The sequence below is a fragment of the Artibeus jamaicensis genome, unplaced genomic scaffold (genome assembly GCF_021234435.1).
Source record: "Artibeus jamaicensis isolate MK-2021 breed Jamaican fruit bat unplaced genomic scaffold, CSHL_Jam_final contig_391, whole genome shotgun sequence".
NCBI classification, from domain to species: Eukaryota; Metazoa; Chordata; class Mammalia; order Chiroptera; family Phyllostomidae; genus Artibeus; species Artibeus jamaicensis.
The window spans coordinates 1,247,360-1,258,998 of record NW_026521814.1 but is presented as its reverse complement, the minus strand read 5'-3'; the positions used below and the strand labels follow the sequence as shown (position 1 = coordinate 1,258,998).

At 40.8% G+C, this 11,639-nt stretch overlaps 1 protein-coding gene across 1 annotated transcript in view; it reads left to right on the top strand.

Moving 5' to 3' along the window:
- DPP4 (dipeptidyl peptidase 4) overlaps positions 1 to 11,639 on the top strand; it is an 83,384-nt gene that overhangs the window by 32,920 nt on the left and 38,825 nt on the right. Inside the window, exons 9-10 of the mRNA XM_053665143.1 lie at positions 6,482 to 6,642; positions 8,086 to 8,189. Of these exons, the coding sequence (XP_053521118.1) occupies positions 6,482 to 6,642; positions 8,086 to 8,189 (265 nt within the window). The remainder of the gene's footprint in view (positions 1 to 6,481; positions 6,643 to 8,085; positions 8,190 to 11,639) is intronic.

Here is an 11,639-nt window from a genome sequence, read left to right as displayed (position 1 = left end):
GATCCCCAAAGTAAATAGGGTAGGGCCTCTTCCCAAAGTTGTGACCTGACCGTTTCTTGGGAACAGCTTAGGTGTAAGGTAAGGACCCCCTAACACTGAAGTCTTCTCTAAGGTAGATAATAGTTGGAAGGATCTCATTTTGCCTGTTCATAACTAAGCCATTCACAATCAGAAGAATGATGACTCACTTCACATTCCAATGTAGACCTATCTCTAAAAATGGGACTTTGGTCCCTATAGGAAAATTTCTACAGTTGCTTTTATAAATATACAAATGGTCCATACTTGGAAAAGAACATGCCTGTTCCTCCATGTATCAGATCCACCCTGTCCACTGCAGCCACGATGAGTCATTGGAATCAAAAGAGACTATATTTTGAGAGTCTGTAGGTTCATAACTAAGAGAACAAATAGAGCTGTGAGGTTCAGAGAGTTCCGTGGGCCACACCAGGGACACTCCCAGAGGAGCCCCTGTTCTGGAATTTGTGCCCTCCACCTCACGCAAGGTCCCCACATAGCTTTCTCTCTTTGTGTCTTTGTTTTCACTTGGTCTTATTTCATGATATTCTAATGGATTATTTTAATTGACTACTTTTAGTTAATATTTTTAAATGATAATATTTGATGTTTTAGTATAAAGCTAATTATATGAAATTCACTCTTGAGTATGAATGTAATTAGCCTAACTCAGAGCTGAAAACAAGAATTTTGGTGAGAACAACCATGAGAAGGGATAGAGAAGGAAATGCTTTTGGAAGATGGAACACTCTTTACCCTTCTGAAGTAGCAGTGTTGACATTGGGGGTGTGGGTAATTCAGTGCAATTCAGATTGAATGCCAAGCACCTGTGACGTGCTGTGCCAGGTGTTAGTCACACAGGGACAAATGCTACTCAACTGCTGCTCTCAGGGCATTCAGACCAGAGAGGGAGACAAAGTTGCCAACAAACAATTGTCAGGAAGCAAGTTAAGTGTCCTGTTTGGGGAAGGACACAAAGTCCAGGGTCATAAGGAAGGCCGGTTGGTGGGATGAGAGGGATCACAGGATCGTTCAGAGTACAAGGAGCAGGGTTGCTACAGACTCCTGTACTCAGCTTGCTATCAGGAAGGGCTAGAAATCTTTGCTTTGCTTTGTTTTCTGCTCTCTCTACCCATGGCCTCTTCATTCTCAGGACTTTCAGTCTGACCAAAAGTAGGGTTTTTTTTTAGTTAAAATAAATTTATATTTTTCAGTTATAGTTGACATACAATATTATGTTAGTTTCAGGTGTACAACCAAGTGATTACACATTATATAACTTACTAAGTGATCATCTCTATAAATCTCACACCCACCTGATGTTATACATAGTTACCACAATATTATTGACTATATTCCCTATACTGTACTTTACATCCACATGGCTATTCTGTAACTACCAGTTTGTACTTAATCCCTTCACCTTTTTCAGTCATCCCCCAACTCCTCTCCCATCTGGCAACATCAAACTGTTTTCTGTATCTATGAGTCTGTTTCTGTTCTGTTTGTTGGTTTTTTAGATTTAATTTTTGATAGGTATGTATTTATTGCCATTTTATTATTTTTGATTTTTTAAATTATTTGTCCTAAAGAATACCCTTTAACATTTCATATAATGCCAGTTTGGTGGTGATGAACTCCTTAAGCTTTTTCTTGTCTGGGAAGCTCTTTATATCTCTTATAATTTTTTCCCCAGAGACTTTCTAGCGTAATTCTTTTTTAAAAACTAGGCTTCAGGTGCACAATTCTATAATATATCACCTGTATATTGTACTGTGTGTTCACCATCCAAAGTCAAAACTCCTTTCATCACCATTTATCCTACCTCCCCACCTCCCTTTCCCTCTAATAATCACCATACTATTGTCTGTGTCTATGAGGTTTTTTTCCTTTGCCCTTAACCCTTTCACCTTTTTCACCCAGTTTTACAACCTCCTTCCTTTCTGACAGCTGACATTCTGTCTCCTGTATCTTTAAATCTGTTTTAATTTTCTTTGTTAATTTATTTTATTCATTCAATTCTACATATAAGTGAAATCACATGGTATTTGTCTTTCTCTGATTGGCTTATTTCACTTAGCATAATATCTCCAGGTCCATCTATGCTGTCACAAAAAAGTAAGATTTTCTTATTTACAGCTGAGTAGTATTCCATTGTGTAAGTTCCCTAGATTTTTTTATCCACTCATCTACTGATGGTCACTTGAGCTGCTTCCAAATCTTTGCTATCATAAATAACACTGCAGTAAACATAGGGGTGCATTTATTCTTTCAAATCAGTGTTTTGTGTATCTTTAGATAAATTCCCAGGAGTGGAAGTGCAGGTCATAAGGCAGTTCCATTTTTTTTTTTTTGAGGAAACTCCATACTTTTTTCCAAACTGGCTGAACCAATCTGCATTCCCACCTACAGTGCACAAGGGTTCCCTTTTCTCTATATCTTCACCATCACTAATTATTTGTTGTCCTTTAACTCTAAATAATAACTTTGTTGGGCAGAGTAGCCTTGATTGTAGGTCATTGCTTTTCACCACTTTTAATATTTCTTGCCAATCCCTTCTAGCTTGCAAATGTTGTGTTGAGAAATCAGCTGAGAGTCTAATAAGAGCTCACTTGTAGGTAACTTACTGATTTTCTCTTGCTGCTTTTAAGCTTCTCTCTTTGTCTTTAACTTTAGGCACATTAATCATGATGTGTCTTGAAGTGGGCCTCTTTGGGTTCATCTTGTTTGGGACTATTTGTGCTTCCTGGACTTGTAAGTCTATTTCCTTCACTGAGGTTAGGGAAATTTACTGTCATTATTTTTTCACATAGGTTTTCAATTTCTTGCTCTCTCTTCCCTTGACAACCCCATCATGCAAATCTTAATACACTTGAAGTTATCCCAGAGGCTTCTTATACTATCTTCATTTGGGAGGATTCTTTTTTTCTTTTTGCTGTTCCAATTGGGTGTTTTCTGCTTCCTTATGTTCCAAATCTCTGATTTGATCCTCTGCTTCATCTACTCCACTGTTGATTCTCTGTAATGTATTCTTCATTTCTGAAGAATATTTTAAAATATTTTCTAGCTTTGTTTGTATGTTTCCAAATTCTTTGTTGAAGTTCTGAGTTCATCTACTTTTCCCTAAGTTCACTGAGCATCCTTAGAACTGTTGTTTTGAAATCTAAATCTAACACATTTCTTATCTCCATTTTGTTTAGTTCTTTTTCTTGGGTGTTGTTCTGTTTGTTCATTTGGGACATGTTTCTTTGTCCCCTCATTTTGGGAACATCCTTGTGTTTGTTTCTATGTATGAAGTAGAGCTGCTATGTCTCCCAGGCTTTGTAAATTGACCTTATCTAATAGGTGTTTTGTAGAGTCAAGTGGCATAGCCTCCCTGATCATGCAAGCTAGGCACTCCAGGTGCCCTATGTGGGCTGTGTACCTGTTGCAGTAGAGACTTGATTGTTATTGGTATGTCAGTGGGAGGGATTTATTCCTTGGATGATTGGATATAAGGACTGTGGAGGATCAGCTGTGCCAGGGCATACCCAAAGGAGCAGGACTTACTTCTACAGGGCTCCGGTGCCCACTGAGTCTGCCTCTTGAGCATATGACTTGTGAAGGTGGTTGGGTGGTGCCTGGATGTGGTCTGAAGCTCTCTACCTGATGCCCTAGCTCTCAAACCTCCTCAGAGGTACAGGCCAAGGTCAGCCTCCACCTGTGTTCTGCCTGGGGCTACCCAGCATGAGCTAGAAAGTGATTCACAGAATCCTGCTACTTGTGCAGAGCTTGGAGGTGCCCAGGAGAGGCCAAACTGCAAACTAAGTCTGGCTGTTCTAGTGCCAGGCCTGGGGCCACTTAACGAGAGGTACAGGGCATGCCAAGACCAGATGCTACTTATTTGAGAGATTTTAGGAAACTCTGAAGAATGAGCAAGAAAGGCCATTTATATGGAAAAGCCAATGGAAACTGCTTGAGTGGGTCTATAATTTGGGTGGAGCACTGTCTCAGAAAATCACCAGGTTGGGTGAACAGTATTAACCAGGTTATGAAGATTGAGATATGGTACCCATCTATGATGTTGAGGGAGGTCTAAGAAAAGGAGCAATGGCCTCTGCTAGCACTTCTGTCTGGGAGAAAGCTGCCTCCTTAGCTCTCATCCTGGTGTCAGACAATTCAGTTCCTCCCCTTATGTATCTGGCACTTTTCAAGCTGCTACCCCAATGTTGGAGCTCAGAGGGAGTGAGTCCCAGTAAGTCCATGTGTGGGTCCTTTAAGAAGAACTGCCTGAGACTCCAGAATCCCTCCATTTCACTGAGCCACAATTCCTACTGATTTTTACAGCCAAAAGTTATAGGAAATTCTCTTCATGGCACTGGAACCCTGGGCTGGGTGGCCAGTTGTGGGGCTGGGACCCCTCAATCTTCAAGAGGCACCTTTGCAACCAAGCTATCCCTCCTGATTTTTACCTGTCACATATGGGTGTGTGACCAGTCTGTTTGGCATCTCTACCCTTCCTACCAGTCTCAGTATGACCTCTTCTTTAGATGCTTAGTTGTAGCACTTCTCAGTAGTTTAGTTGGATTTCATGTGGTTATGAATGATGATTATTCTGTAGCTCAGTTGTAATATTGATGTGGTTGTGGGAGGATGTGAGTACCACATTTACCTATGCCTCCTTCTTGACCAGAAACCCTCAAACAGAAGTACTTTTATAATAGTTCTAATATGTCTTCAGTATGGAAAAATGTGCTCTGTATTCCAAATAACCACCAATTCAAAACAAAGATCACTACCTGCTATTTGAACTTATAAGAAATTTTAAAAACCATAACCTTGCTGTAATTATATTAATTTTATGTAATGGCATCTTGATCTCAGACTAGAACCAATAGGTAGAAGCCACAAGGAGTTGAGACATCAACTCAGCATATGAAGTTCTTAGTGGAAACCTCCCTGACTTGAAATCACAAGGCCTGTGTCCTAATTCACTCAATACCTCTCAACCTTAGCTGCCTTCTCTGTAAAATGGGCTGTGAATAGACTCACCCAGGGATCTCTGGGAAGATTAAATTAGATAAATGTTTGGTAAATACTGAATTGTTACATAAATGTAAGTCAATGATATGGGTGTAAAGCAGTCAAGTGGGGAACAGGTTGCCTTACCAAGAAAACATTTGCTGTTATTAGAGTTGCTGAAATAGCCAGGAATGACTGTAGGATGTAGAGATGAAAAGCATGGACTCACACCAAACAAGTCTGGATTTATTCTTGATTCTCTCAGTCATTGCCTGTGCAATCCTGGGCAAATTACTTACTCTCTTTAAGCCTAAATGCCCCCCTTTGCTCATCTGCACAGTGAGTTATCATGAGTATTAACTGAGATGATAGATGTCTGCTGCTTATCAATGTCTGGTGCATTCATTAAATGCTAGCTGCTCATCATAATTACTATATTTTATTATTGTTATTAATACTGTAACTACTACTACTCTTATTATCATTGTTGAAGACAAGATTTTGGAAGAAACTTGTAAGGAAGCCTCAAGAATCAGAAAAGTGATTGGGATAAATGATTTCCAAATTCTAAGGTTCAAGTTTCTGTGCTTCTGTTTTTACCTTTACACCTGCAGCTGAACGTAAGATTTGTGGATTAAATCTGCATAAGATTAAGAGTTTCCATCTAGTCTACTTGAATCCTCCATTCCCCATTGATAAAAGAGGTTCCAGCATTTTAAAAGCCACAGATTGGAAGTCCCGTGAATAGACTTCATAATCAACATAGGAAGGAGCCATGTTTGCCAGAGATTGAGAATGACTCCAGCAGTGTTCTGGAAATCAAGGCCTTTCGTTTCCTTTGCATCCTTCTTTGACCCTCTTTTCTCACCCATCAACTTATACATCAGAGCACGGGGTTACTCCAAGGAAGTCTTCAGTTTCTAAGCTAAGCAAAAGAGAGATTTCTCAGTAGCAGTCTCATGGAGCTCCTTGCCATTCTAAATCCATCCTTCCCATATCTTGTTTATGCCAAAAGTAGTAAATGCTGGGCACCATACTGGTTTAATAGCATGGAGCCACACACCACCCACCCTGTTGGGAAGAGTATACTGGCACGTTGACTGTTTAAAAATTACAAAGGAGAATCAGCCCCTTGTGTGAAATTTACTTTTAGTATGTCTTGCAGCATAAATTTAGAGGATTATAAGATAAAGAAAAACATGTAGAGTGCATATTAAATATTGTGTGCTAAAACATTCTAAAACAGTCCAACGGTTACTTATTTTTATAATCTAGATCTATCCTTAAAGATTTTATTTTTACTCATTTGTATTACTCTGATTTTGGAAGCCCAGCAAATGCAAAGTGGTTCATTAGTTGAACTCTACTGTAATTACTAAAGCTAATGAGAAAAATATTTTGAATGCCAAAGCCAATTTATCAGCTACTTCTAGTAACAGAACAATTTATGTCTTTTTTTCAGAGGAAATCTTCAGTACCCACTTCGCTCTGTGGTGGTCTCCAAACAGCACATTTCTAGCATATGCCCAATTTAACGACACTGAAGTCCCGCGTATTGAATTCTCTGTCTACTTTGATGAGTCACTGCAGTACCCAAAGACTATGTATGTTCCATATCCAAAGGTCTGTGCTCCTATTCATATAGTGGTTCTGTGATTTGATGGGAAGGGAATGGTTTCATTTAATCCTTTCTTGCTAATGAAAATATTGTCAGTCTCTCTTCAACAGCTTGCTGTGATTACTCTTGCTGAAGTCAACAGCATCTGGCAATTTTAAAGTATTTTTATTATCCTAGGAAAGAGTGTGATTTAAGGTTTTGTAATTTCTCCAAAAACTTTGAGGAATGACAAGCCGAAAAAGATGGGGAAAAAGCTTTTGAAAGAGGTAGGGGGACTGAAATCTTTGAATGAAGGAAAAGAGAGGCTATAATTGAATCACAAGCTCATCTCATTTGTAGAAATTGGAATGTGCCCTAGATGAAGTTGAAAAGCTTGATTATATATCAGGTTGTATTACTAATTAACAGATACATGACTAGTTTTAGTGGTTCTATTATAGATTTGGCACTCGTGTTAATTTCACACATCCTACATTTGGAATAATAGTGTCATGTCTTGGTTTTCAAGGCTGTTCTCCCTCTCCGGATGCATGTTTATAGAAATTGAAAAGCTTTCTTAAGCAGTGTAAGCTGAGGAAGACGGGGATTTAGAAGGGGACCGTGACTGTTCACTGGGATCATATTAATAATGGCTACCACGTTGTCCATAGGAAAATCTACTAGCAAAGTGTTTTTTGCTATAAGCAATTTGGAAAAAGGGATTTTTATTTTTACTGACTCACTCAATTTGTTTTATGAAGAGCTGCCATTTTAGGAAGACAGAGAAAGTTAAAAGAAAAAAAAGATCAGAGACTAAATATGGAGACTTATTTTCAGTGAAATGTTATTTTTTGACGAGTGAAACTGGCAAAAAACAAACAAACCATAAAATGTTCTTACTAAAAATATATTATTTCTAACTAATTTGTCAGTCGAAGATCTATGTGTGTGTGTAAAAACGTTTTATAGATTTCTGTCATAGTATTTATTGCAAAGCTCAACATGGTGAACCTGAATTTAGAGTGAAAATGATGGCTTCCTAATTAGCATTATTGGCTCTCGACTCAGGGAAACTAATTTTCTGGGTGGATTATGTCTTTGGCTGGACCCAAGGAATTCTTCAGAGTGGTCAGCCAGCAGACTTCTTGTCTTCTGAGGTCAGGTTATATTTGCAAAATATCTGAAATGATTTTTAAAAATTCATCCCTATTTGCATAAAGTATACATAAATTATGAACATTTCTTATTTAAATAGGAGTATTTTGGCCCTTATGTGTTTCTGCTTGAACGTGAAAAGGTTGCATTTCCTGACCCTCCCTTATGTTCATTTTATCTATTTTAAATTGTTTGAATGTGTCTGATTGGTATACTTTTATGCATGTAACGCAGACATGTTGTACAGTTTTAAACATGTGCAATGATCTTATATTTTTTTCTCAATATCAATTCCATGACTGTTTTTTTCCTAGGCAGGAGCTGTGAATCCAACTGTAAAGTTCTTTGTTGTAAATACCGACAATCTCACCAACCCTGTTTCTGTACAAATCACTGCTCCTGCTTCCATGTTAATAGGGTAAGAGTCTTAACCCAAATGCATGGGCAATTGTATCGCTCCCAGGGGCAACATTCAATGATATCCTCCCATGGTGTCACTCAGCCTGGCAGTCATTCATTCTTTCCCTCCACCACTCTTCACTGAGCACACTCATGTCTCCATGCTGGGCAGGGTCAGTGATGGGTTTATGTAATGAATAGAACAGCCAGAATACCTAGTGTCACGGAACCTATGCTTAAGGTGGGGGAGGTGGACAAGAACCAGAGAAACAAAGATGTCAGGTGGTGACAAATGTTTTGAAGACATCCAAAGCAAGGCAAAGGTGATGCTGATGATGATGGAGGTGGGCAGGGGTGTCAGAGAAGGCCTCTCTGATGAGATGTACTGTGAGCAGTGATGGAAAGAAAGGGTGGGGCCTCGCCACATGGATAGCTGGAGTCACCGTATCCAGACAGAGGAAGAGCAAGTAAGTGTAAAGACCCTGCAGAGGGAACATACTTGGTGTCTTAAAAGAACTGTGAGGAGGGCTGGGTGACCAGAGCCACCTGAGTGAAAAGGAGAGTGATGGGAATAAGGTCACATCACACAGGATTTCTAGGTTCTCTTAAGAACTAGAGACCTGATGGGGTAGCTCAGTTGGTTAGAGCACTGTCCCAATACATCAAGGTTGCAGGTTCTATCCCAATCAGGGCACATACAAAAATCAACCAATGAATGCATAAATAACTAGAATAACAAATCCCTCTCCCAGTCCCTCTTTCTCCCTTCCTCTCCCTCTAAAAATCAATAAATATATTTTGAAGAATAACTAAAAAACTTGAGGGAAACTGTGGATTAAATTTAAGGCACCTCATGATGCTGATGTGCCTCAGGGATATCAGTTGCTTAAATAATCCCTGGTGGGTTGAAATTCTGCCACTAGCACTCCCAGCCCCTTGTTATTTTTCCGTAAAGATGACCACCACATGGCATGCAGGTTAGGCCTGCCACGTTGCTCCTTATTCGTTACTTTTATTTGTATGGGTTTTGTTGTTGCTTTTAAATAAGAACTAACATGTATTGAGCACTCACTATGTGGCAGACACAGGGCGTTGTCACAGGCTTTATGACATTAATCTTTAAAGTAACCATCTCTTTCCAACAACTATTATTATATGCCTGTTTCACAGATTTAAAAAGTGAGGCCTAGAGGTTAAGAAAATGAGCAAGTAGGATTCCGCATGCAAACCTGTTTTTCTGACTTGGAAAACAGAGCTTGTCGGCACCCTGCTGGGCGCCTCTCTCTGTGCGAACCCATCCGGCACACCTCAGGGCGCACCTCAGATCCCTGAAGTTGTCATCAGGGCAATATGGAAGCGTCCCCATCTCAGGGTTGCGTTCACTACATCGGACATGCTGTGTGCTTTGCTCTGTGGTTATTAATTCATCGACTTGTTTAGAAATATTTAACCTTTTTATTCTGGAGGGAGACCAGTTATCAGTAATTAATTTTTTCCTGAGTTTGTCCAAAGGTATAAAAATTTACCCAGGGGTTTTACGATCTGCTGTTTGATTCCATCCCACCTTCTCTTCAATCAACATTGATTGAGCACTTACTATTCACACACAAAAATGTCCTCAGAATGAGCGTCTGCCCTCCTAGGACATGAGCTGGTAGAGAATATAGAACCTTCTGACATATGACTCTAGGAACAAATGTGACAGAGGCGTGAACAAAAGGCTGGAGGCATCCTGGAGCTGGATTTTTCGTGACTCCAGGAATCAAAGATAGTACCCTGGAGAATGTGCAGACTGGACAGGGCACAGTGGGGAGGAAGAGTCATGAAGAGGGAGGAACCTGCGTGGGAAAGTGCAGGGCTGTCCAAGAAAAAGAGCAGCAGACTCTGGTGTGATCTCTTAGTCTACAACTAATGTCTGAGGAGAGGATGAACCATGAGCACCTGCTCTGAAAAATATTAGATCTAGAAAGGGCTTTTCACCTCTCCAGTGGTTGGCAAACATTTTTTAAAGACCCAGAAATCTTTGTTCAGTGCGAGAGCACACAGAAGTGCAGTGTCAGAAACAAATGGCCGGCTGCCACCCAGATGGCAGGCCCAGTCCTCATCGCCACTCCCCCCTCCCAGGAGTCTCAGGAGATCAGACAGAACCACAGAGCCCCCAGAGCACCACTGGGAGACACAGGTGAGAGTACTGAGGTTCACGCTGGGGAGGGAGAGTTCTCCTGAGGTGACTCAACCCTATAGCTGCTTAACAGCTGAATGGCTTCATGACTCCCGGGACCCATCATGTTCAGCTCATCACCTACCCCATCCCATTCTCCGCTCCTGAGGGACACAATAAAGACTTGTTATATGTCCTCTGAACAGTTCATGACCCTGTAAAGTAGGGACAATAAGGTCTGTGATTGTCGCACAGGAGATAAATGAACTGGAATGAAGTACCCTGGCAACTAGTGACACCCTACAATAAAGGAGGCAGATGAGGAGCTCAGTTCTGCTCCGTCTCACCCCACCCATTCCTCTCCTCAGCGATCTGTCAGCGGCCCCGGGAGGGCTGGCATCCCTGTCGGAGCAGAGAGTGGCATGGAGCCCACGGGCAGCGCTGGCAGGACGCCTGCTTCCTTGGGTGATTTGCTGAATTAATCACTGCACCGTCTGCACTTGCTCCTAGTAGCAATTTTCTCTCCAATATTCTTTCCAGTTAGTAATGTGTACCTTATTCTAAGCACCTTTAATATACTAGAGGAAACATTTATACAAATTTAGGTCATTAATGTCACTCCCCACACATTTATTAAGTGCCTGCTGTTTACAAGTCAACAGGTACTTTACCAAGGGATCCCCTGTATTATGACTTTCAAAAACAAGTCTCTCCCAGTGCATTTAAATATGGTTTGCTTTATCGAATTCAGTTATTCCGTTTACACACACTCTCTAGGAATAAATAGATTTCCTGGAGTGATGAATGTTATCCCGAAAAGAAGCAAGAGGGTGAGAGCTAGCAATGTTTACCAGAGAGATTGTGAGAGGTTCTACAGAGGGAGCAACAGGGGAGCAAGAAATTTGAAGCCAGCGGCTCCAGCACTTTCCAGTGTGTGACCCTGGGCAAGCTACTTAACCTCTCCACACTGCCATTTCCTTGTCTGCGCAGCATGGACTCCAGTGATCCAGCCTGTGAAGTCATCGTGAGCTTTATGTTGAGCACCTAGAACAGTGCCAGGCACATGGTCGATTCCACGTGGGCGTGACCTATTATAATGTCTGGAAATTACTCCATTGCTTTAGTATTAGAATCAACCATATTCTCCTTGTTCTAACCCCATTTCAGAAGTTAGAAGAACTGGTTGAATCACTGTGTTGCTCATGTTTCACAGGGAGGTCAGGTGGCCGGCACAGTCCCTCTTTACTCCTCCCACGGCCATTACGCAATCAAAGTCTACTAAGAGTTGCCTCTCTGTTTTTACACAAT